We start from the raw sequence: 27,285 nt of genomic DNA, 5'->3' as shown, positions 1-27,285 counted from the left end.
TTTTTTAAAAAAGTGTTCTAAATAAAGCTAATTATGAAAGGTTCAATCTTCCTAAACATCTCCCTTGTGGTGATTACCGATCCCGGTAGAAAAAGCTCAGCCCTACCCTGAACACGTCATTTCAACGTCTCAAATCACAGTCACATCAGGGTGATACCTGTGTAATGAATCACAGGACCTGCTGTCAAAAACGATCTGATTTTTCCTTGGAGAATCCCGTCTATGAAGGGGAAAAACCATTTAAAGGGGCAGACAACAGAACTTTAAAAATTAATTCTCATCATGCTATCTTACAGCGTTTTTGTTCTTTTTAGTCTTAGCAAACTAAAATAAGAACTTAGCAAAATAAGAACTAAAGGAGTCCATTAACCTTAAAATGAGGTTCTTTGGAGACTAATTCTAATTATGTGAGGATACTGTTTACTTAATCAGAACATTTTTTTTTTAAAAAATCATTACTTTTACAGACGGCAGACACAGGAAAATCTGCAACACAGAGATTCAACAAGTATCAAAACACAGACATTTCTATTCGCGTGAACACAAAGCTATCCGGTCTCAAATAAAGGCACAGTGAAACCACTGGGCTTGAAGTCTACAGAATTAACGCTCATCAGGAGGCAGGCAAAGGTCCTTTCCCCATCCTGAATACAAGATCTGTAAGCTCTTACTGAAAACCACAGGAGGAAAACACACCCTCTCCGACATTGCATTCCAGTCAAGAGTCTAAAGCATTTTTGACGACGACATTTTTGCTTTTACGCTACCACCTGACACCTTAACAAATCAGGCAGTACCTCCTTCCTGTATAGGGCTAGAGGCTATTAACCCATTTCACCATTCACGTAATGACATGGATATTCACAACAGAAATGGGTATTTTCCTATTTCTGCAAGGACGAGGGGCACTTCAATAAAAACCTACAACGGCTAATGGATTTGCTTTCAGAAGGAGCAGGGGAGATGACTTAGGGGAAAAGCAATACAGTTCTTAGTCTCTCGAGCGTATTTTTAAAATGGCTCCTGGTTTAACAGTGTTTGCAGCGGAATGTGAACACCTCCACCATGCACATCGGTGGCTGGACCGAATCCATGGGTAGGTGTGTGACTAGTCAGGGAATAAGTGGGCCTTTCGGAATTCCTATTTCAGAACAGGAATGGAACGCCATCTACCGGGGTCAGAGCGTGCTCACCCCCAAGTCCTGGGTAGTAAGAGCCAATATTCCACTAATCCATGCAAAGATGCCTTTTCAATGGTGGCCTTTAGGACACGTTAAAAGGCTGTTAGTTAGAAGTCTGAAAAACCTTCCCAGAAATAATTTTTCTTTCACTAAATCAGGGGTGGGGAACCTTTTTGTTTGCCAAGGACCACCTGGATATTGATCACATCACCCACGGGCCACGCAAAATTATCAACGTGAAAATCAGCCTGCTCCATTCGGTCAGACATTTCATGAACTCACCCCTAAGGCCTTGGCAGGGCCAGACCAAAGGATTTCGCGGGCCGCACTGCGGCCTGCTGGCCGACAGCCCCTCCTCCTGCACTCAATGAACCCAACCACATCCAGAAACATATTCCACGTGGACACCCCTTTCCACGTCCCCTCTAAGATACTTCTGCATGAATTTAGGTGTAGCTGTAGGCAAGCCCGCCATGCAATTCCTATCAATGAGACAGGGATGAAGATGAGCAGAGGAGGGAGAGAATTGTTCCCTGCCCCAAGCATGTCAAACTCACAGACAGCGGGCCACACGCCTCGTTTACTTACCGGCCGCGAGTTTGACATGCTTGATTTACACCCTCAAAGGACAAATGGCCCGTCACAGTTCTGTTCGCTGCTGTGTATGTGATACAGCAGGCTTCCTGACGTGCTACTGAAGGCAGGCAGGAACAGCTACCGGACATGCATTCAAAGACTACATCACCAGGCATCTGAGCAGCCTACCTGGGCAATTTCCCCACTCTCCTGAGAAAACAGGCCCACTAAAAGCAATCTCTACATCGTCCTCCAACATCAGCTAGATCCCTCCCTCAGTCACGTCAGAAACTAAAAGCATCTTTCCATCCAAAAGGCCCGCTTCCTTTGTGGTGCTTAAATCACGGGGTCCCCAGCAAACCCGGCCTGCCATCAGGAAGGGCCGTTCGAAAAACAGATGCAAGTTCAGATTTAGGCTCACACAGAACAGATCCGGGGCACTCTGAGGCCGATCCTTGTGTTTTTCTTTATTAGATTTCTGTAAGTAGAGTCCATTTGGCTTTTTCTGAGGCAAAAACAAGGCAACCAGCTCAGAAAGAAAAGGAAAAAAAAAAAAAATCCTCTTAAGTCTCTAGGAAAATAGTTTTTGTTTCTGGGAGTCCTTTAAACTGTCTCATTAACAAAACAAAACAAAAAAGTTTCGTCTCTGTTCGAGACCTGAGATATGAATTTAGTTGTGACAATAAAGCACGCCTTGCCCTGACCGGTTTGGCTCAGTGGATAGAGCGTCGGCCTGTGGACTCAAGGGTCCCAGGTTCGATTCCGGTCAAGGGCATGTACCTTGGTTGCGGGCACATCCCCAGTAGGGGGTGTGCAGGAGGCAGCTGATTGATGTTTCTCTCTCATCGATGTTTCTAGCTTTCTCTCCCTCTCCCTTCCTCTCTGTAAAAAATCAATAAAATATATTTTGCTCTCTCATAAGCATCACAGTCTTTTCTCTCCGGCCGCTTTACAGTTTAAAACATAAGCTTCGTTCAAAAATCTCATTTACAAAATACAGGCTGTCACAGAGACTAGTGGGAAAAGGTGAATGTGTTCTGTAAATTACAGTTCACGTCCAATTTCTTGAGAGTGAGAACAGTATCGGGGCTATGTCGAAGAATGTTCTGGTGCTCGGGAAAGACGCAGAAAGTATTCAGGGTAAAAAACAGCAAATGTGTGCAAACTACCTTCTAACTTTCCAGAGGGAAAACTGTGTGGACGGGCAGGCAGGTTAAGAGTTCAAGCAAATGTGGCAAAATGTTGATAATAATAATGGGTATATTTAGGTGATGGGTAGGTGGGTGTTCACTGTGTACTGTTCTTTCAGCTTTTTCTGTCGTTGTGAATCTTTCAAAATAAAAAAAAAAAAAAAATGGGAGGGATAAAAGCTCTCTTGCAGTTCAGCAGCCTGGCTGGGGACAAGCAGCATTTAGACAATTTAGACTGGTGACGGACAAAGGGGCGCCTGCCCAAACAGCCACAGGAACACGGTGTTTTGCTGGCTCCACCGTACAATGTCAAACCCACCATCCCATTTTTTTTCCTACAGTAAAAACACAGACATCAATTTCCTCTTAGATAAAAACAATATAAAACTTAGCAAACACACCATACCTGGATATAACAGGGGACTTGCTGCCGTTCATGGTATTCGTTCTTTCCCAAGGTTTCCTTGTTGGTTCTTTAAAAATAAAGAAGAGAAATCATTCAATACCCGACACGCTCCCAGCGTTATTGTGAAACAAGTCATAAAATACTGAATACCATTATACAGGTGAGGGGAGTAATCTAGGTAAATAAAAAACTTTTCATTTCAGTTCTGAACTGTAGTTAAAATCTGTAAGGATTCCGATTGGAACCATTTCAGACCTTAAAATGAGAAGAATGAGCAAGGATATACTTAGATGGTTATATCTAAAATACTATTAATTCTATACACTGCCTGGGAAGAAGTTTCTCTGATAAAGACAGGATCATCAGAATAAGAGCAGGATATTTTTAATTAGTTAGAAAGAAATAGTATAAAGTATTTTAAATTAAGAAAGAATGTAAGGCCCTAGCTGGGTTGGCTCAGCGGACAGAGTGTCAGATTGAGGACTGAAAGGTCCCGGGTTCAATTCCAGTCAAGGGCACATGCCCCAGTTGTGCTCTCAATCCCCAGTAGGGGGTGTGCAGGAGGCGGCAGATCAAAGATTCTCTCTCATAGTTGATGTCTCTCTCTCTCTCCCTCTCCCTTCCTCTGTGAAATCAATAAAAATATATTTTTAAAAATTTCACTGAATTCAAGAATGTTTCCCGAAGATTTTTAGATACCACCCCCCCCACGCCTTATAACCCCCCCCCACGCCTTATAAATTAGAAGCTTTATTTCCTCGATTATCACCATGAGCCAAATGAATGGTTCAAATGACAACCTTCCCAATTTGAGAATGTTTTGAAATGAGACTTAATGCTGGCTAACATGCTCAATCTTTAAGAACCAATTATCAAAAAACACTTCCCTTTCACCTATGAATGTATTTTCTTTGTTTTAGTGAATAACCTCGAGTCGTTACCAATGAAACACACAAAAATGTGTAAAAATTATGATTTTTCAAAGAGAGAATGATCAGAGAAAAACATGGGGTCTCCACAGGTCTCCCAACAGCAAAAAGAAATTAACAGCTGCTTCTGGCATCACAGAGGCGGAGGGGGAAAGAGGCCGTGATCTCCAGGGGCAACAGAAATTCTAACATCTTAGTGACCAAGCAGTCACCTGACCCAACCCCGGGGGAAATGGAGGGCATGACGGGAGAGAGGACGCGTAGAAAGGGTGACCTTACCAGGCGTACTCGTGGAAGAGGCCTTAGAAATGACGGGCTCCACATCCTCCTAAACACACAGAAACACGTTAGCACCATCCCACACCGGCCGGAGGAGTCAGTGCTTGTCCTTCCGTTCCCAATATTCCTCCTGCCATTTCCCACTTTTCCCTTCGTCCATCTTTTCCCTTCTCCCTTCTCTTACTTTCCCAGCAGTGTGCCCCTCCGGTGCCCCGGAGCCCCGCCCTCACTGACAACTGCACTAGCCAATGCTCTCCCGCCAGATGGGGGGTGGCAGCACAGAAGGCCCAATGTATCGGGAAAAACCATTCTATTATGTGTTCAACACCATTCCACAGAACAGTTAAAGCAGAGCTCGCCCAGCTGAACGGGGCAGGGGAGCAGAGCTAATGACCAACTGCAGGCTCCCAGGGGAAATATCTGAACGCTGCTCATGTCATCGTATTCCTTCATTTTAAATGCAAGGACACGGGTACCCTAAGAGGAAAAATCAAAACCAAACAACCACCGCCACCTAGTAAAAGCCATTTGCTCATCTACCTAATAAAAGAGTAACATGCTAATTGACCGTACCTCCGTGACACCCACCAGCCAATCAGGAGTGAGTATGCAAATTAACCCAACAAAGCTAGTGGATCAGTTTGCATATGCAGGTGCTGAGTGGCCGGGGGTGGGGCAGGACGCTTGCGTCATCGCCATGGCAATGACGCAGGCATTCAGCCCCGCCCCCAGCCGCTCCGGGCCTCTGAGCAATGTAGGAAGGCAGAAAGGCGGCTCCAGCCAGAGCTAAGGTGGTGCCGGCAGCCAGGGAAAGGAAGGCCCATTCTGGCACGAAATCTTTGTGCATCGGGCTTCTAGTCTATAATAATAAAAGCCTAATGGGCAAATTGATCGAACAGCGGAATGACTGGTCGCTATGATGCACACTGACCACCAGGGGGCAGATGCTCGACACAGGAGCTGCCCCCTGGTGGTCAGTGAGCTCCCACAGAGGGAGCGCCGCTCAGCCAGAAGCCGGGCTCACGGCTGGTGAGCACAGCGGTAGTGGCGGGAGCCTCTCCCGCCTCCGCAGCAGCACTAAGGCTGTCCGACTAAGCCCGCTCCCGCTCATGTAACGATAAACTTAGGCACAGAATTAAACTCTACAGACCTGAACCTAGGGCTTCCCCCACCACCCCAGGTATTCAACCCATCTTACTAGGAATGTCATTAAAAATGTATAAGCAACGCTCATCACCAGCTATTTTACTCTCTGAAGACTAAAAAAAGAAGCCATCTTAAGTTCATGTGAAGTTTGCACCAATCTTTGCCAGAATTTCCTGAATGAGCTGTGCCTGAGCCTCACACTCCCAGGTCTTTAGTTAAACTTACACTCTTGTCCTCTTTTTGTTCTGCTTCTATTGTTGACCCCTTTTCAGCAATTCTCCTCCTGGAAAGAAGGTAAATTGGATTCTTTTTTTTAAAAAAAATCATCTCAGTATAAAAACTATTCCAAAAGGGAAGAACTGCATCTAGATACATTATATGTGAGAGGAAATGAAGAAAATATTCTCATTGCTGGACACGTCCACACAATTGCGCACTTACCTCCTGGCCAGCAGGGCACTCATTTCTTCCATTAAACCGCTACCCCCCAGGGGAAGGGGTCCGTTCCCACGACCCGTGTCCGTTTTGGATGAGGCCGAGTTCACACCAACGGTATTGCCCCCACTTGGGAAAGAGGCATCCTCCATCTTAACGAAACATACGTATACGATCAACTCCTAGGTTAAGCAATACTGCGTTCTACCGTTCCATTACATTCAAACCAGAATAGTATAGCAGCAATCACTTCTACAAAACATCTATTTTGAAATCTTCTTAAGAACCAATCGGGGTGAGTAGCATGGACCTTACAGAGCAACAGAAGTTTTCTCAAAGTCAACATCCCTAAACATGGGGAAAATATGTCATCTATCCCTGTGTGTGATACACTGAAAAGGACATATTCCTTTGGTGGAGAAAAATACCTGCCCCAAAAAACCTAACCTGAATCTAGTCTTGAGGAAACATCAGATGAACCACACTGAAGGGTGAGCTACAAGATAATGGTTTGATAGCTGTCAAAATGTCAGTACTGCCCAGCCAGCATGGCTCTGTGGTTGAGTGTTGACCTATGAACCAGGAAGGAGGTCACGGTTCCATTCCCAGTCAGGGCACATACCTGGGTTGTGGGCTCGATCCCCAGTAGGGGGCGTGCAGGAGGCAGCTGATCCATGATTCTCTCTCATCATTGATGTTTCTATCTCTCTCTCCCTCTCCCTTCCTCTCTGAAATCAATAAAAATATATTTTAAAAAAAGTCAATATCATGAAAGTTTGAGGAATTGCTACAGATCAAAGCAAAGTAAAGACACAACAACTACATAGAATGGGTGGTGGTCTTGGGCTAGAAAAAAATTGTCTTAGAAGACATTATTGGACAACAGATACACCTGGAATAGAGCTGCAGATTATAGTATTCCAGTGACAACATGTCCTGATTTGGATAATTACGCTGTGGCCATGTAGGTGAATGTCCTTGCTCAGTGAGGCATTTAAGGAAAGAGGGGCCAGGTATCCCTGACTTACAATTCAGACAAAGAGAAATGCGTGTGTGTGTGCATGTGTATGTAAAAGAAAACATACACAGAGAGAAAAGAATAAAAGAAGTAGAGTCAGAGGTTAACTGGCGAGTCTGGGTGGTGGGTTTTCAGAAGCTGTATTATTCTCACAACTCTTCCGTAAATTTAATTCTTTCCATTTTTTTAAAATGAATGAAGTCATTAACCTAGGGTTCATAACATGAGAGCACAGACAGCCGGTCCTCCAGACCCTAAGAAAGAACGAGACAGACACAAGAAAATACGATAATTTGGAATTGCATTTACCCGTGACACTTTCCTAAGCTTTGCTCCAGCGATTGCCGCTGCCAGTCCAGTGAGCGGGCGATTGTCTTCGGACATGGATCCCACAAAAAATCCAGATGCGGGGAGGGGAGGGGCAGGGGGCGGGGGAGGAGGGGGCACCTGGTTAGGAAGAGGGGGTGGAGGAGGGGGAGGCGGAGGCCCTGAGGGTGGAAGTGGAGGAGGAGGGGGGGGTCCTGGAGGAGGAGGAGGTGCCCCTGGAGCCTGGGCAGGACCTGGTGGGAGCGGAGGAGGGGGTGGAGGTGCAGGTGGTCCCGAGACAACGCCTGAGAGAAAGAAACGCACAATGAGACCATCAACAACGGAGCCACGTGACAGCACCCATGTGGACCCGTAGGCAGAACGACACGCCAGACTGAACGGGAGACCCAAACTTTCGCTCTATTGTTAATGAGTTCGGTTCACCATCATGTTGAAAGTCTAGGTCAGCATTAAAAGGGTACTAGCATGTACAGCCACAATGCGTAGCTACTGGCTGGAGTATTAGAGCTTTATTAATAGAACTACGTCACAGATCGCCTCGTTAGAATTTCTTTTTTGTTCATGGGGATTTAGTAAACAGAACAAATGCTCATAAAATTTGGAAGGGAGGCAACACCCCTGGGGGGGGGGGGGGGCGGGGAGAAACAAAACAAAACAAAAACAATGTATAGGATGGCAGTCAGTACTATTTGAAATACCAGACCCCAAATAATCTGTGTAAATCTTTTAAGTTCTATGAATTCTACAAGAGCAAAGAAATACACTGAGTGGCCAGATTATTACGATCTCTGAATGCATAATAATCTGGCCACTCAGTGTGTGTATGTATATGTATATATATATACATATATATATTAGAGGCCAGGTGCATGAATTCGTGCATGGGTGGGGTCCGGCCAGCCTGGCCAGGGGGAGGGGACATGGGCGGTTGGCTGGCCTGCCTGCTGGTTGAACTCCTGGTCGAGGGAACAATTTGCATATTAGCCTTTTATTATATAGGATATACACTGAGTGGCCAGATTATTATGCGTTCAGAGATCATCATCATCTGGCCACTCCGTGTATATTGACTTGTATATAGACAGCCCACGTGGCTAGCCTGAGAACAGAATGGTCAGTGGGTCCCAGGCATCAACATCTTCAGTTATTCCACATCGAATGCCAACGTGTAGCGAGAACACAGAGAATCACCGAAGTGAAGGAATCGGCTAGTACAAAGTCAAACCTCCCAGGAACTATCAGAAATCATTCCGTGACATGGACGTTCAAGTACAGAGGTTATTTTTTCAGCCCAGAAGACAGGGGGTAAGAGAAAAATGTCCAACTCTCGTAAAATCACAAAGAGAGCGAACAAGGTCTTATGATCAGAAAATTACAACAGTGGGTACCCTGTCCTTCAGGCGTCAAAGGGGGTGTTTTAGGACATTAGAACACCCTGGGAGGTACAGCTTCTGAGACGGCTGCCTTTGGGCCGGTACTCAAGCTGAAAACATAAACTGTCTCAGGAAGGAAGAGTCCGTGGGGCTGTCCACCTGCCAGGGGTTACTGCTAAGGCTGCCGCAGGGAGGCTGTCTGACCCCTCAAGCTAACTGGGCCTCTCTGTCCGGCATTACTGTCACCGTGATACTAAACTACACTTTTGACTCAAAATGTTTATGCAAATCCGGGAAGTCCACAAGAAAAATATATATGCAGCAATAATGAGACTTAGTACTTTATCCTGAGAACGAAGGTTTAAAAAAAAAAAAAAAAGAAAGAAAAAAGATGTGTGTAAATCCAGACTTGTAACACTGTTGGTAAGCACCAATTTGTTGTCCTATTCCTTTATGTAATTCTTGCTAAATCCTATTTTTAAAGGGGGCAGGAGGTCTGCTAAACACCTTCTTATTTACTTACAGAGCCAGGTCCTTCTCTACACAGAAACAATCCAAACTTAGCCCTGGCTGGTGTTGCTCAATGGTTAGAGCATCGGCCCGCAGGACCAAAGGGTCGGAGGTTCGATTCCTAGTCAAGGGCACATACCCGGGTCGGGGTGCGTGTGGGAGGCAACCAGTTGATGTGTCTCTCACATCAATGTTTCTCTCTCTCTTCCCTCCCTCCCTTCCACTCTCTCTGAAAAGCAATGGGAAAAATATCAAGGATTAACGAGAGAGAGAGAGAGAGAGAGAGAGAGAGAGAAAGAATCCATACTTAGAAGATTACATTCTCCTTTCCCTGTTACCATGACACTAAGGTTCAGGCATGGGGTGGGATAGGCGGAGGGATAACTGTAGAAGATGCTACTCTCTCTCAACTATCCCTTTAGCCTGCTACTTCTTGTAATTCTGGACCATGGAACTCTTTGGGGCAGACAGCAAGCCTGCCATGCTCTCCACCCCTCCTGCAAAGCCAGGCTGCTCACGGGGGTCAGGGGAGCACCACCCCTGGAAGTCCAGTGGTATGGGGGACCCCAACTCAGGAAAGAAAGACTGAGATGAAACAGGGTCTGAGACCGGAACTGCTGCAGGGGAGACCCTAGGACAGGAGTCCTCAAACTTTTTAAACAGGGGGCCAGTTCACTGTCCCTCAGACCGTTGGAGGGCCGGACTATAGTTTGAAAAAAAAACTATGAACAAATTCCTATGCGCACTGCGGGCCTGGGACGCGTCGGCTGCTAAGCAGGACAGGCAGCGGCACCCGGCGGGCCGGATAAATGTCCTCGGCGGGCCTGTAGGCTGCCCGCGGGCCGTAGTTTGAGGACCCCTGCTAGGATGATATATGGAATGACTACAGCCGGGCACTCAACATCTCTCTACGTTTTCCAGAAACGAAAGGAAGACAAGGCAGATCACACTGCGACTGTGTACCTCCAGCGGGGCCTGTAATGCTTTCTCGGTGAAATTGAAAAGCAATGTGTCGAGGAGGCCCTTAGATCCTGGAAAAGTATGATCCCGCTGAAGATGCCAACATCTAGTTCAATATGGACATCCCTCAGATGGATCCTCCAAATGCAATTCACCGAAGGAGAACAAAGCCACTTCACATCGCGTACTCTGGCCTAAAGCGAAGGTACTCTGGCCTCCGGGTGGCCAGCGATCAAAACCACCCTCCCCAGCCTGCTGGGCGGTTCCAGCTGTTCGCAGCGAGCACGGGGGGCCTTACCCGGTGGGGCTGGCGTCTCGGCCGGCTGAGAGGCTGCCTGCAAGCCTGGCTCAGAAGCAGAGGAGTCTCCCAGCACAGAGTTTAGAGGAGTCTCCACAGAGGCAGGGGCAGCTGCAGAGGGAGAAGGGAGAACGCTAGGCTTGGATGAGGGAGTTGAGGCAACAGGGGCGCTCGGAGGAGGAGAGGCCGGCGGTCCACAGTGTGACAGTGGTGCGAGGGGGGGCAGTGGCGGCGGCGCTGGCCCTGAGGTAGGCGGTGGAGACACTGGGTGTGGGACCGAGTCCAGCAGCCCACTGGGTGCTGTCGGGGACGGAGGCATCGGAGAGGAGACGCACACAGGGAGGACAGGCCTGGGACCCGTAGCTTTGCCGGGGGGGCTGCTAATCATGACTGGAGGGGACGGGGGGAGGGGCGAGAAACTGGAAGCAGACCAGGCACAGGGCTTCGCAGCTGGAGGCTGAGAAGAGGGGGTGTTCACGGGAGAAGAAGGCCGAGAGTTTTTGCTCAGGGGACGAGGGGCGGTGGCGTAATGCGGGAGGACCGGGTGGAAGGCGGACCCTAGGGAGGTGGCGAAACGGGTCGCTGGGTGCCGCAGGGGCGGGGTGGGGGGTGTGGGAGCAGGTGGCAAAGCGGTCACTCCAGCGTAATCAGGAGTGGCCTCCGGCCCCGGAGCGGAGAGGCCTGTGGCGTGGGATGGAGGAGGTGCCGGAGGCGGCTGGCAACTGGCACAGTCGGGAGGTGGAGCGCTATGCGGGGAGCTGTCGGAAGGTGGCGCTGGACAGAGGTGGAAAGCAGCAGCAAGAGACAGGATCAGAAAGGAGAGAGAAAAAGGAGGCAGTGAAGCCACAAAACCAGCACTCAGACACAGTGTACACAAGCAGACTTCAGTCAGTACAGAGAAACGGGGCGCGGGGACTCCCGCCCGAAAACGCTTTTGCTCGTCAACACATCCTGGGACCCAGAAGAGGGCGAGATACGTTTTCTGTCCGTCTCATGAGTAGACGGATGCACTAAGCCGGGGTTAGCCCACCCTTTACAAGGAAAACACAGCGCCTGCCTTCTTCATTTCCCTTCCTTAGTCCTCCAAAAGGACGTCAAGATTAGACGATTAAGGACCATAAACAGATAAATAAGTTCAACTGTGTTTTTTTTTTTTGTTTCTTTTTAAACACCAAACAGCCAAACTGGCAAATGGTTATTGTAAAGGGCTGGGAACCCCTACTTAATGCTTATTTGTGGGAAACTTTTGTTCCATTGGCTATAACCCCAGAAAATAATGGGGCAGGTCAAGGCAAATACTTAACGCAAACAACAAACCCATGGACCAATATTTAATCCAACCCACCCTGAGACTTTCCATAGAGGCCATATGGAATAAAAACGAATTATCAGATCCTATCATAAATGTTAATTTTAATGAATGTAATAATAAAGGTTCGTTTTAATGACTGTAATAAGACCTCAACCTTTCAGTCATATCTTAACCGGTGGGTCTTTCAATAAATTCCATCATTTCGTAATTTCCACATTAAAAAATATTCCGAAATAACTAGTCGTTTGAGAGAGGATTCTTTTTCGCCGACTGCTTTTAAGTCCTCCTTCGAAGCCTTAGGAATGCAATCGTGCTGAACGGCACTATCATTCCAAAACATTCGACACCATGTAAGCACCCCAAGAGGGAAATACAGCCCAACTTCCCCCACTATAAGAAATTTCATAAAAAAACACTTATACTTTATAGCCCATTTATGGGGAGTTGGAAGAATTAGAATGCCAGGATATACAAACTTCCAAGAGCTTTCTTTAAGTCTCCAAGCAAAAAGCAACAGAGAGAAGTAAAAAGGAAATGTGAAAGCAGCAACTGTGTACGTTTCAGAATTCCCAGTCACACTGCTTAATCCCGAGCACCCCAAGCGTCAAATATTCCAACATCTGACCGCGCCCAACGTCACCCACCGTCCAAGCTCCAAGACCAAGAACACGGAGCAGCGTGTCAACGTCTTACCGGTGCTGGGTGTCCTCCGCTCCCGCTCCCACTCCAGCTGCTCCCTCTCCAGCTGCTCCTGGCGCTCTCTCTCCTGCCTCTCGCGGTCCAGTCTCTCCAGTCTCTCCCGCTCCTGCCGCTCCCGCTCCAGGCGGTCCTGCCGCTCCCGCTCGCGTTCTTGTCTCTCCCTCTCCAGCTGCTCCTGTTCCTGGCGCTCTCTCTCCAGCCTCTCCCTCTCTGACCTCTCCCTCTCCAGCCTCTCCCTTTCCATCCTCTCTCTCTCCAGCCTTTCCCGCTCCAGCTCCTTCTGCCGCTGCTGTTCTTGAAGTTGCCTGAAATTTAAAAAAAAAACAACAACACTATTTTAAAACAGGCATCTATGGCGACTCAGGAAAATCCTATTTCTTTGGCAATGAAACTATGTGCACTTCATTTCTGATTCAAATACAAAGTGATGGAGCGTGTGCAATCAACATCTTTCCCCCATCTGATAAGGGCTCCTTTGGATAGAGGTGACCTGTCAGTCTCATATAAATGAAAATAATTTCCTTGGTAGGATCACTTTTGGCTGACTGCTTCAGCTCGTCACACTAATTTCTCATTTTATTCTGTACTTGCCATGAATACAGTGTTGCAGATCAATGGATTTTCCAAGTAGCGGATCAACTTTAATGACCAAGGAGTTATTTTAATCCCTCAAAGAAAAAAATTTCTGAATTTTAATTTCCTTCCTGAAGCATGACACAAAATCTTCATTTCACAAGTAAAACAAAAGTTTAGAAAATGCAATGGCTGGTCTGAAGGATAGCTCGATGAAAGTTTCCTAAGTGGGAAAGAAAAGGAGGGGGGAAGCCCATAGTTAAGTAAGAAGAAATAAAGTTTAAGTTATCTGAAGTCTCGGATCCAGAGGAAACTGTAAGTAACATTTTGGCGTTCATACTTCCAGACTCTTCCTTATGTAAAACTACGAGAGGCCTGGTGCACAAAATTCGTGCATGGGGGGGTGAGGATGAGGAAGGGTCCCTCAGCCCGGCCTGCACCCTCTCACAATCTGGGACTGCTCGGGGGATGTCCGACTGCCGGTTTAGGCCCAATTCTGCAGGGATCCCCGTGGGGTCAGGCCTAAACCGGTAGTCGGACATCCCTCTAGCAATCCGGGACCGCTGGCTCCTAACTGCTCGCCTGCCTGCCTGCCTCATCGCCCCTAACCACTCGCCTGCCTGCCTCATTGCCCCTAACTGCCTCTGCCTGGGTCCTAGCTGCAGCTGCTTCATCCAGAAGGATGTCCGGAATGATGTCTGGTCTTATTAGCATATTACACTTTTATTATTATAAACTTTAAAAAAGCAAATAAAATGGAATAGTTACCTACCATTCTGAAACGTTTTCTTCTCTCCCCTTTGATATACTGTACAAGGTATCCCAAGGCACTAAGTATAGTTTTGCATCTTTATTTTTCATGACTGTGTAGTGTCCCACTGTTTACCTGACGATAATTTAAGCAGCCTATAGTAGGATAGGCTCGCCTAATACTGTTACTACTACTGCAATAAAGGTATTGTCATCATTCACCTGTGAAGCCTTTGCTACCTGCATCTTAAGGATCACTCCTGACATATATCTGCTAGGTGAAAAGCTTCATTTTGTCATATGGCTTCTAATTTGCATGCAGAAAATCCAGTTGTATTATGCCTTTCTGTGATCTGCCCTGGAGAACCCCTTAGGCATTTTCTTTCGCACCAACACTTCCTCTTAACACTTCCACAGTGAGACCCTTCGTCCATCGGAAATTCATCTTGGTTTGAGATGTAAAGTGGGGCTCTACCCCACACACCATTTACGGAACAGTGGCGAGCCCTGACTTAAGATGCCACCTTTATATGTGTGGACTATTTCTGAACTTCCAGCGTGTTTTGGTTCATAGCTCTGTTTGTCTAAGAGTCTTGATGCTTTGGTATATGATATATACCTTCTTTAGTAAAGTGCATCCATCCTTACCACTCCTCTTATATTAAAAACCTACAGAGGTTCACTGTATGTGGCCCTAAAACACACGGATTGCTTCTTACCGTCCACACACATACGTCAAAGAGCAAATCAAATATCCCCAAGCCCCCATCTGGACCTAAACAACATTCCTGCTTATAAAAGGTTAACTCTCCAAAAAAATAAAAATCAGCTTCATCGTACATGTTGTATTTATTTCACAGCATCATGGGAAAGACTGAGTAAGGTAATGCCTTAAAATCCCTTTAAAAATTACCGGGAACATCAGACCAGTCCATACATGTGAGCCACAGTAAGAATCTATAATAATGAAAGTGTAATATGCTAATTAGACTGGACAGCTGAACAGTGGAACCACTGTCCGGATGAAGCCAAGGCTGCGAGGGCCGAGCCCATTGCACAAATTTCGTGCACTGGGCCTCTAGTTACTTATAAATGTCCAACTGGGACTGTCCCTGGCCTGGCTGATAAACCGGCTGGGTTTGGCTTGTGGGCTGAGCTAAATGCCAGAACGTGTATGCTATCCTCCAGCAGCACCAATAAACTAATGACCTTTCCTTTCCAGTAATCACTTCCCTTCATGTTTCCTAAACTGACTCTAAGACAAAAGGAAAGGCCCACGTGATGGGTCCATCAACCCCACGTCTCTCACAAACACACAAAGCCTCTATGGACAGATCACCATCCTTAACAGCAAGTGCAAGAGAAAACCGTAAGTAACCCATGGCAGCGCTTCCGAGAGCAGTGGTTATTCAAGACACTGACCACGTCGTCATCAAATCACAGGTTTTGAGGGTACAGTACTGACTCATTCTACTATTTGATAAACCGCTAGCTGCCAAGTGTCTGGGAGATGGCCATATCCCTGCAGGGATGAGGGCAAAAAGTAGGTATATTCAGAAGAATGTTTAAAAAATAAACTAGACAGCCCTAGCCATTTAGCCCAGTGGATAGAGCGTCGGCTTGCGAACTGAAGGTTCGCAGGTTCGATTCCTGGTCAGGCCACATGCCCGGGTTGCGGGCTCGATCCCCAGTGGGGGCGTGCAGGAGGCAGCCAATCAATGATTCTCATCATTGATGTTTCTCTCTCCCTCTCCCTCCCTCTCTGAAATCAATAAAAATATATATTTTTAAATAAATAAACTAGACCGAAAGTCAGTTATTATTTTTAATAAGCTGCATCTAATAAATAAACTCAGCTAGGGCTTATATTAAATTGAAAACACACTATATATGTGTGTTATTTAAAGGGCATTTTCAATGTAATACTCTAAGCAATCTTTTGGGTCCAAAAGGCAAACGATACACTCCTATTTTTCTAATCCTATATAATAAAGGGCTAATATGCAAATAGTCATCATACCCTCGTGCCAAGGCCAGGGGACCTGAGGCAGGGCCGGGGGACCTGAGGCCATGCTCCCCACCCTGGCACTGGGGCTGGGGCAACTGAAGCTGCGCCCCCCGCCCTGCCGGGCTTGATGGGGGTGGGCCGGCCGGGTCTTGGTCTCGCACGATTTTGAGTGGGGACTTGACTCTGTGTTCCCGCCGCATGCCCAGGTAATGACAGGAGAAAGATTTTAATATACATTTTACTAATTTTCTTTCATCTCTGACACTTCTATTACAGAGAAAGGACAAATAGCAATATTAAAATATTTCCTCTAATTAATTCCCTTTTAATGTGCACAAATTTTGTGCACTGGGCCACTCGTCTATAATAAAAGCATAATATGCTAATTAGACCAGACAGCCAAACAACCTTCCGGACGTCCTTCTGCACGAAGCCGCAGCGGCCGAGGCCTAGGCAGAGGCAGTTAAAGGGCGATCAGGCAGGCAGGCAGACAGAATGGTTAGGGGTGATCAGGCAGGCAGGCGAGCAGTTAGGAGCCAGTGGTCCCGGATTGTGAGAGGGATGTCCAACTGGCAGTCGGACATCCCCCGAGGGGTCCCGGATTGCGAGAGGGTGCAGGCCAGGCTGAGGGACCCCCCCTGCCCCGCCCATGCACGAATTTCATGCATCGGGCCTCTCGTTAGAATATATTTGAATACAGAAGCTCAGGGAAAGTGCTTCCCTTTAGATTACTTTAGTGGCTGCACTAAGAAATCAACGATGAAAAAAGACAAACTACGAGGTCCTTTCACAGTCTCTGTGTACCTCTTGCGTTTTCATTTCATCAAAATAACGCGAGCACGTGGTCTTTATAAAACCAAACCAGTACTTCAATGCTCCCGCCTTCCCACCCATTCCCAACACATCGGACACGACTGTCAACTCCGGGGATGTTTCTTAGGTTTCAACTTTAGACATCATCTACTGGCTTTCTAATAAGAAGACATCTTCTCCAATCCCCTCGCCATACACAAGCCTCTCTCCCAATACAAGGACAGGGGGAAATACTGATTTCTGCTGATTAAATCAGTATCCAGTGTTATTCGTGTGGTAATTTGGTCGCTGTTCACAGGTGAACCACAGAGCATTCTAAGACTACATCTCATTTCTTACTATAAATTAAGGGTTGCTTCTCTAAGCAGTACAACGCTTTTAACACCAAAAGTTGAAGCTACATGTAGAAGTAAGGCCAGGTATGAGCGAAGGGAATCTCAAAGAGTTACTGAATGGTGGTATTTACAATTAAGGGTGCCCTAACTTGAGAAGATTGGTCTGTATGTCATAATATTCCCAAAAGAGGTGTCCACACAGGGAGATGTATAGAGCACTGGCCAATGAGATGAACAGCCTTTGCATGTATTCAAACACCTATTTCTTGTATGTTGACTCCAAGACTGATTTTTTTTTTAAAAAGCGAGCAAAATATAAATAACAACATATAAAACTGCATTTCCTTCAGCCTTCCCTATCACAAACAGTGTTAGGGAAGTAGAGAGCGCTTTACATTTTGACATAATGAAGTAGGAGGGCAGGCGAAGAAGAATGTTCTGGGTTGATAACATTCAGTAACACTCTGATATTACATCTGTCAGAAAATAAAACCGAATAAATTTGTGTTTTTTTAAAAATATGTAATGTGGGCCTTTCGCATCTCTATTACTATACAAATGGGAAAGGACAAATATAAACAAGACAGTTACGAGTTGGTATTAGAAAGCTTCCGGGACACGGGACAACACTTACAAGAGAAGGCGGTCCACTCTTGGTCCATCCTGCCTCTGAAGGCTAAACTGGGGTCTGTACACTTCCATGGCTCCGACGTCCCTGCATCTGTGCTGAGATTACTGCTCCCCTTTGTAACTTTCAGGTAGTAGTGGTGACTGGCGAGCTATTTATAGGCATGAACTAAATGAAGTTCTACGTGGAGACTGACATAGAACTGACTCACGTTTCTCAGAATATGTCTTTTCATCACAGTCAGCCAAGGACGCCAAATATCAATGAGTAGGAATCAAAAACGGGTATGAGAAATCATACACATAGGAACAGAAAATTAAACTGCACGACCGTAGTGTTACTATTATAAAGGTATTGGCATAGTAAGATTTAACATCGATAGTAACCATTCACTTTGTCAACTCAATGTCACGCTTATTTGAAAATAATCTATACCAGTGGTTGGCAAACTCATTAGTCAACAGAGCCAAATATCAACAGTACAAGGATTGAAATTTCTTTTGAGAGCCCAATTTTTAAACTTAAACTTCTTCTAACGCCACTTCTTCAAAATAGACTCGCCCAGGCTGTGGTATTTTGTGGAAGAGCCACACTCAAGGGGCCAAACAGCCGCATGTGACTCGTGAGCCGCAGTTTGCCGACCACAGGTCTATACTAAAAAAAGGGTAATATGCTAATTAAACCAAGTTGACATCTTCCGGTTGTCCTTCTGGACACAGCCACGGTGGCAGGGGCCGAGGCAGAGGCGGTTAGGGGCAATCAGGCCAGCAGAGGAGCAGTTAGGGGTGATCAGGCCGGCAGGGGAGAGCAGTTAGGAGTGATCAGGCCGGCAGGGAGACTGGTTAGGGGCGATCAGGCCGGCAGGGGAGAGCAGTTAGGGTGACCAGGCCGGCAGGGAGAGTGGTTAGGGGCGATCAGGCAGGAGGCAGGTGAGCGGTTAGGAGCCAGCAGTCCCGGATTGCAAGAGGGACATCCCCTGAGGGGTCCAGGATTGGAGAGGGTGCAGGCCGGGATGAGGGGACCCCCCCCCATGCACGATTTTCGTGCACCCGGCCTCTAGTTAAAGTTATAAAATGCATACACGGCTTAAAAAGTCAAATCATACTATAACCAAACAAAAATCCTGTTCCCCACCTTCACTTCCGATTTTGCTCCCAGAAGCAACTGCGTTCAACACTTTGGTATTTATCGCATGTTTCTAAGTACAGTAATTTAACAACTAATACTTCTTACTTTTCCAGGTTTAGGTGTTACCCACTGACTTCCTACTACACAAATGATTTAATTCCTACAGCCATGGAACCCCTCCCCACCCCCCAACCGTTCCTTCCTCACTCTCCCAATCGAATCCTACCACCACTTTGAGTACATCCGCAAGATCCACGTACATGACTCCCAGCTGACCACACTGTTCTACAAGGAAACTCAGCCATGTAGCAGAGTACCCGTCCCTGTTTTAGACCCCCCTGTACACTGTGTGAGATTTTCTTTGCTGTGTGCAAAAAAAAAAAAACCCATTTTTTTTTAAATTAACCTTGCAGTAATAAAGTAGGAATAACGGAAAGGGATCTTGGTGGAAGACAGAAAAAATCACCTAGAAACTATAGCGGGACATGAGAGAATAAACACTGGAGAAAGCTATTAGTAATGAGAGTCCCAAAGAGAGAGACTGTGAATGAGGAAACAGACTTTCTAAGCCGAAACATGAAAGGGGAGAAATCTGCATTAAGAACGAAATCGTGAGGGGTAAACTGAGGTGTCAGTAGGACACCCAAACAGATGAGTTCTACGTAGGAATTCTCATTGTTGGAAGCCAGGGGGTCTGTGACCGTCTGAAATAGTATGCAGGTTTGCATGTAAATGCATGCATGTGTGTACACACGCGCGCGCACACACACACACACACACACACACACACATGCACGCACGCGCACACACACACATGGGAAGGGTTGGGGGCCGGACAGAAGAGGGCAGTAGTCTCCTGTTTTCACCAAATTCTCAAAAGGATCCATGACTACTGCATGTAGCTGCAAACATGGGTCTGGACCTCATGCGCATGATCACAGCGGGAGCTAGAGGTCTGGAAGCCATCAGCATAGAAGAGTTAAGAGAAAACTACAACATCCAACCAACTCATTAATTTTTCAAAGGGTATAGTGTGTACAGAAAGAAAAAGGAGAGCTAAGTGCAACGCCTCATATATATATAAAAAAGAGGCACAAAAATTAAATAAAAATCTCGTACAAGTTAAAAAAAAGAAGAAGAGGTACAGCAAAGAGTAGAAAGGGAGAAGAATTAGCAAAAAGAAGAGACACCAGAGTAGTGGAAGGAAGGCAGAAATTTAACCTAGAAGTGAAGCAGCATGTCCCGTAGATTTGTGGGAGACACAAAGCAAATTTCGTTGAGATTAAAAAGGAAATGGGTGCAGAGTGAAGGAGTCGAGATGAAATGAGTATGGAGCGGGAGATACATTGGTTTGGAAGGGTTACCTACAAGGAGGAAGAGTCTGTGCATGACTGGGAACAGAGAGTAACTTAGAAAAAACCCACGCCCATTTTTCAGAAATGCAGATTTCACTCTTCAAAATGACCACGTTACAGTCTCCAACGGAACAAGTAGGTAACAAAAACAACATCTCCAATTTTCAAGCCCTCAGGGATCAACTCACGCACGAACAGAAAAACCCCAAGTCCAGAGGAGCGCTGCTAGGGCTGGCACTTCGTTTGGAGAGAAGACATCTAAGAGGCACGGGGTTTTCATAACAACGACTAAAAATGCCCTCGATGCTCAACTTCCAGCCAGAGCCGCACGCTGCAAGGTCCTGGTAACCCTCTGCGCGGGGTTCACCCACCTGTGACCCGCAGAGCCAGCCGTCCCCGAGATGGTGTCTATTTCTATCCTGCACTGCCCTGGCCTGGAGCCACTGTCTTGGATTACTTGCTTGCGTATTAACTGAAATTATGTATTTTATGTTTTGGGTTTTCTCCTGGCTCTTCCTAGTTTTCTACACGTGTTTTAAGACTATGATCATGTTTTATTCATTACTTTCCCGGGTGTGTGTGTGTGTGTGTGTGTGTGTGTGTGTGTGTATAGCTATGTGTCTGTGTGTTCCTAACTCCTGGAATTATTCTGGTATGTGTAAAACTCTCAATATGCGCCCTAGCCGGTTTGGCTCAGTGGACAGAGCGTCAGCCTGCAGACTGGAGGGTCTTGGGTTCGATTCTGATCAAGGACACATGCCCCGGTTGCGGGCTCGATCCCCAGTAACGGGGGTGCAGGAGGCAGCCGATCAATGATTCTCTGTCATCAGTGATGTTTCTATCTCTCTCTCCCTCTCTGAAATCAATAAAAATATATATTTTTTAAAAATCTTTAGAACTCTCAATATGGAACTGGAATGATTATATCTTTTAAGCTTTCCTATTTCTTTAGAAACTTAATTTTATTTATAAAATCTGTTCATTAAAGCATCACTCCAAAGAGTTAGATAGATTTTCACCAAATTTGGAGGCTATTTCAGGAGTAATCTATCTGAATACATAGGCTTTGGCAAAAGGAAAAAAAAAATCATTCTGGGAGACCCTAGAGCGCCTTCCTCAGAGATAAGTAGTTTACACCAAAGCAGCAGACATGTACCATGGCACGAGATTCCTGTGTTTGTCAGGGAGACATGTATGAAGACAACACAGAGAACACGAGGAATGTTTCACATCGAAGAGCCAAATCAAAGGTCACAGAAGAAATGCTGGCCTGTCGTGGAGCAAATGCTTGTCAGATGGGAAAACCCATCCACGTAACGATTCTCAACTCTCCAGGACAGGGTGACCTCCTAGTGAGCGGCCTAATACACCTCCCACACGTTTTCATTTGTTTAAAACGGCACATGGTCCGACTAGCTCAACTTTACTTACCGACTATGCCTGAATTCTAGAAAACTATTCTGTTATAAAGCAGCTTATCGTTCAGAGGTTCTGCTCATTCTTTGTAGTATATTTATAAACTGCATGGAAATAATGAAGATCATGTTATGGACCTCACTCAACCAGCAGTTTCGTCATAAACAGAACGGTTTTGTATTCCACTGCTACGCCCAATGGTAGCCTCTCAGGTTCAATGCCTTCTACAAATGCCCAGCACCATTTCAACTTTCTAGTTCAGTTAGTCCCGCAAAAGCCACAATGATCACAACTTAATTTACAACTACTTTAAAAACAAGACTCTTTAAGGTACAAAGACATTTTCATGCTGTTTAAAATACTTAAACCTACACGAATATAATGTTTACAATGAAGCAGAAAGGAAATTATAATTATCTTAACATCTGTTGTCCAGCATAACAAGAATCTTCTCGTTTATTACTGGTGACTACAAAACTTAATGATGCAACAATAAAATTTTTGACTTTCAAGTGACTAATGAGAGAACATCTGTTTGCAACATGAGGATGTTTGGAGCTTGAGCTCCCACAGCAGAATGAAAAAGTACAGACAAGAACTGATAAACTTACCTCCTTTGAATCTCCAATTCTTCTTGGGATGGGCCATTTTGCACTTGGGCGGGTAGCTGTGAATTTTGTCTAGGCAATGTTGGCCCTAAAAAGGGAGGAAAAAACATTACAGGTAAACATTATCTTGCTATTTAGCTGGCTAGAGGTAAAACCATGAGAATAACATAAAAACCATCACATATCTACAAATGTCTCTTCTTGTTGCTTAGCAAAATAAAGCATAAGCTTTCCATAACACAACAGCAAATGAGAGACTGCAAACGAAATACCGTCACCACACCCAAAGGCTTACTTGAAACAAATGGGAACATCCACAATGAAGGGGAAATGGACATTTATATATGAAGAGCTGGGGGGAAACAAGGGTTCGATGAGCAGGTGGGGAGGCGCCTAAGCTGGACATGTCTAAGACAATGAGACATTCTCCCAGGAGGACTGGCTCATGAAGTGGAGAACTTAAAAAAAAATGAAAAATCAGAATTCAAAACTCACCTAAATAGAACACTGGAAGTGAAAAACAGGAGAGAGAGAGAGTGTGAGAACCTTCTTACTAGACTGACACATGCTAGTGCAGTTATCAAATGTGCTCAGTTAAAGCTACCCTGCTCGTTTCCATGGCCTGGCATAGAGCACTGGTAAAAAATGAAATAAAATAAAAACAAAACATTGGCTAAGCTTAATATATAATTAACCTATTTGTCTGAATTTTTAATGCACCAGAGGTCATCTTACTTTTCATCTGGGGTGCTTATAAAAACAACACAGACACACCAACCAACCCTGCATTCAAATCCGCATGCTTCTGCCATGAGAAACCTTAATGACCATCCATTCTGACGTGTCATGTACAAGGCAGGCCTGTGTTCGGCATCTGCTAAAGAATGCCACTAAATTATGGGACATTTTAATGAATCTGGATATAAAATCTAAACGTGTCACAAAATGAGATCAATGCTGGACCTCACAGACAATGCCGAGGGTTACGATAGACCAGTTTTGAGATCTAATCCATTAAACAAGAGAGTACAGAAGTAGCTATCTTCCACTCTTGGGGAGAAATATATGAGTAATGACACGCTGTACATGTCTATGAATTCGTGTGCCAGCAAGTGCCCCTAGCAGGTATTTTAAAAGTGTTTTGTAAACCACTAGTATAAAAAAAGTTAATAAATGCTTCTCAAGTAAATTCTTATCATCTACGAAGTCACAGCACAAAGTATTTTATACTAGTGGAGTCAACTCCCCAACCAGAAGAATAAGGCTCATTCAAATGTCATACTGAACTGGTTTATCCTGTGATAAAAAAAAAACACAAAACAAAACAAAAAAGAAACCACAATAATTTGATCTGGACTTACCTACTAATTTTTTCCTCATCTCTTTAACACATATTTTTTACGTTCATCATTTAATTTGTCCTCTAAAGACAAATCAGATGGCAGCTGCAATGATATATTTCATTAGGTTCCCTAAGCCTCGGCTATTTTGATAACCACATGAAGGAAATATAAAAATATACTAACCCCATGTGATCAGTCACAACAACAACAACCAATAAAAAAGCATTTTAAGTTAAAATAAAATAGACACTTAACTGTTTGCATAAATGAGAATATAGAACCTGGCTGGCGAGGAGACTGGAATGCTTTCCTTCTTGAGAAAATGAACGCAATCATGTAAAAACACTGCCACAGGAAGCCATACACTAATGTTTAACACTTTCCAGGGCAAAGACGTCTCGTCTTTTTTGGGGGCAGAAGAAGGTGGGAGGGCAACTTAGAGAAAATATAAGTAATTCGGGGGAAATATTTTATATATCTGGTTATATTTATCCAAAAATGTTAAATGGGCAATGCACAAGGCTACTGTGGGTTAACTAGTTTTATAAAACAACGTTTGTGTATTTAAGTGAAGATCTCAGGCTGCTCAAATAACTAAACAGCTGGACATCAGAAAGTTACACTTCCTTGGCATCCATCTCAAAAGAAAAATGCAATTATTACTACATCTAGGACGGGCATATATCGCAATAATAATATTAAAAATATATTAAAATCTATCCATGTAAGTTTTAACGCAAATATATAAATTCAAGAAGATATGTGAAACTTTCAACTCAATTCCATTGGTTTCGTTAAACAGGTTTTAAAACAACAACAACAAAAAAAAACCCGAACAGCCCTGGCCGGTTGCTCAGTGGTTAGAGCGTTGGCCCATGGACCGAAGGGGGTTGTTGGATTCTGATCCAGGGCATGCGCCGCCTCCGCAGGCTTGATGCTCGGCCCCAGGTGGGAGCAGCCAGTTGATGTGTCTCTCTCACATCAAAGTGTCTCTCTGTCTCTCCCGCCTCCCTTCTACTCTCACTAAAAATCAATGAAAAAAATATCCTCAGCCCTAGGTGGTTTGGCTCAGTGGATAGAGCGTCGGCCTGGGGACTGAAGGGTCCCGGGTTCGATTCCAGTCAAGGGCATGTACCTTGGTTGCGGGCACATCCCCAGCAGGAGGCAGCTGATCGATGTTTCTCTCTCATCAATATTTCTAACTCTCTATCCCTCTCCCTTCCTCTCTGTAAAAAAAATCAATAAAATATATTTTTTAAAAAAATATCCTCAGGTGAGTAAATAAACAAACTAACAAAAGTTGATATAACTCACAAAAGAATCTGAATGAGAAAAAGGTGGGGTGTTTTTTTTTGGCAATTCATAAACTGTTTTGAATTCTATTTTGAGTTAAAAGTTTACGCAGCAAACTTGTTTTAAAAGAAGTTCCTCTCCTGGCTGATATCACTCATTATAAAGATAATTTACTACCATTTATTCATGCAGCTGAGAAGTAAGGAAAAACCTCATGGAAGATCCTTTTTAAGGGGGCGGGGAGGGGAGTTTGATCCAAGAACAACGGAAAATTCTCCCTACCTGGCTCTTGGTGCTGATGGGCTGTGTGTCTTTCCATAGACAGCCTTTCACTGGGGGGCAGGGGAGGGTAAGGGTTCTCCTTGGCATTTCCCCGTATCTCTATTTAACCTGGGGGTTGTGTTTGTTTCTTCTTCACCAATATTGTCAAGTCCCAATCGCGAGCACACTGAAATCCATGTGCATTTAAAAATGGTATAAATGTATCATCAGCATGAGATAAAAGGAGTTCTAGGTAAATGACGAACTTCAGGTACATGACATTTCGCCTTCTTGTCGAGCCTTCTGCTGGGTTAGACAATTCGTAAGTTCTACCAAAGGCACCAACACTCAACAGGAAGCAGCGACTAGGATCGGGCAAGGCTGGTCAGCTGCCACTGTATCTCCTGGAACGTAACCATCACTTACTCACAATATTCCTACATGGGTGTCTGTGTCCCCCCGGACTGCAGGTAAGGTCCTTTCCTAACCAGGGGGCAAATGACAATATTTTATGAGCATCATGGGCGGGTTAACAGTTCTCTTTTGGGGAAAAAAAAAAAAAAAGAGAAGAGATAGATCATTGCTCGTTCCTACTATATTCTCATAAAAGAATAGCTATTTGAGGGTTAGTTTTCTCTTTTATTACCACCGTCAAAACCAATGGTTGATCTTAATTTTTTCCTGGCTAGAATTCATATAGCAAAGCGTGTGAATTACAATTTCTAATAAAGAAACTGTGTCCATGTCGCTGAAATGGTATTCTACAAATGATGGACGTCAGAGCAGAATCTCTCTCTGAGCCAGGAATGAATGGCAATTCAATCTTGACTTCAATACTGAGTTTTGGCTAAAGCACACTGTACTTACTACAACATTTTAGTTTTCACAAATATAATTTCACACTTAGCCACAGATCACTTCAAAGCACAGGGCCAAAAGACAAATAGGTGTTATTATACACAATACAATCAAGTTTAAGCTTAGCCATGTGGTAATTATATTGTTGGTACAATTCAAGAGAATAATGGGGGAAATCTGCTTTTTAACACATAATTTTACAACTTAAAAAAATCCACGTCCGTTAAGGCTAGATCAATCCTTTCTCTGCAACTGGGTCAACTGTACTATTATTCTGCAAGGGGGACTCAACACATTCAGTAGCAAGTATAGAACCTCAAGCAGGTTTTCCAAAAAGACTAGAGTCCTAAAAACACAAATACGCATCACCATCCACAGCTAGTTCAAAAGAGGGCCTGGAAGAAACCGGAAGAGGAGGCAGAAAATCCAGACTTTGAAGTTACTGATGAAACTTAAGCTGCAATAACTGTGGATTCTGGGGGGAAGTGGGGGGACTTATAAAGAGCCACACAGGCCCACTGCTGTAACTGTGTCACCTGGAGCAATCATTAAATATAACAAGAGCCCTGACCGGTTTGGCTCAGCGGACAGAGTGTTGGCCTGCGGACTCAAGGGTCCCGGGTTCGATTCCGGTCAAGGGCATGTACCTTGGTTGCGGGCATATACCCAGTAGGGGGTGTGCAGGAGGCAGCTGATCGATGTTTCTCTCTCATTGATGTTTCTAACTCTCTATCCCTCTCCCTTCCTCTCTGTAAAAAAATCAATAAAATATATTTTTAAAAAATATATAACAAGAAACACACTAGAATTTTTCATTTTTGGAAATTTATAACACACGTTTCTTTGCCTAAACCAGCACAAATACGTAAATTTTAAAATAATTCTCTTCATAGGTAAAGAAACAATGCCCGGAATACTGAAGAATCACATCAAAAACTTTGAGCCACACGGATAAAAGTACATATGTACACAGTTGCACTGTTTATATAAAAATTTAGCAGTATATCATTTTATAATTTTATCTCTCATTTAAAAATCTGGCCAGGTATACGGAAGTAAAAAAAATAAAAATAAAAAATAAAAAGTATACATGAGTTAAAAAAAAAAAAAAAAGCAAGCTCTAAAATTTGAAAGTTACTTTCTGAACTTGGGTTTTCAAAACAGAAAGTTTTAGAATCAAATGAAGATAAAAAGAAATCAGACGTGTGTGTGTGTGTGTGTGTGTGTGTGTGTGTGTGTGTGTGTGTGTAGATACAGCCTGTGTAAGGATAAGGATA

The 27,285-nt window shown here is 44.7% G+C and overlaps 1 protein-coding gene across 8 annotated transcripts in view; it reads right to left on the bottom strand.

Annotated features, from left to right (window-relative positions):
• Positions 1-27,285, bottom strand: part of ENAH (ENAH actin regulator) — a 108,101-nt gene that overhangs the window by 6,615 nt on the left and 74,201 nt on the right. For 4 of the 8 annotated variants that reach the window (XM_080650981.1, XM_080650980.1, XM_080650979.1 and 1 more), the window contains 8 exons: positions 22,257-22,341; positions 12,634-12,944; positions 10,629-11,402; positions 7,470-7,771; positions 6,149-6,294; positions 5,933-5,990; positions 4,562-4,610; positions 3,354-3,420 (listed from right to left, as the gene is read on the bottom strand). In XM_080650981.1, the coding sequence (XP_080507107.1) occupies positions 3,354-3,420; positions 4,562-4,610; positions 5,933-5,990; positions 6,149-6,294; positions 7,470-7,771; positions 10,629-11,402; positions 12,634-12,944; positions 22,257-22,341 (1,792 nt within the window). Of the gene's footprint in view, positions 1-3,353; positions 3,421-4,561; positions 4,611-5,932; positions 5,991-6,148; positions 6,295-7,469; positions 7,772-10,628; positions 11,403-12,633; positions 12,945-17,752; positions 17,876-22,256; positions 22,342-27,285 lie in introns of those variants that run through there. The other 4 variants (XM_080650986.1, XM_080650985.1, XM_080650984.1 and 1 more) reach the window with 2 other exon arrangements.

This window comes from Plecotus auritus (genome assembly GCF_963455305.1).
Source record: "Plecotus auritus genome assembly, chromosome: 14".
In the NCBI taxonomy this organism is placed as follows: domain Eukaryota; kingdom Metazoa; phylum Chordata; class Mammalia; order Chiroptera; family Vespertilionidae; genus Plecotus; species Plecotus auritus.
The sequence above is the reverse complement of the archived record's forward strand: the minus strand, read 5'-3'. Positions and strand labels throughout refer to the sequence as shown.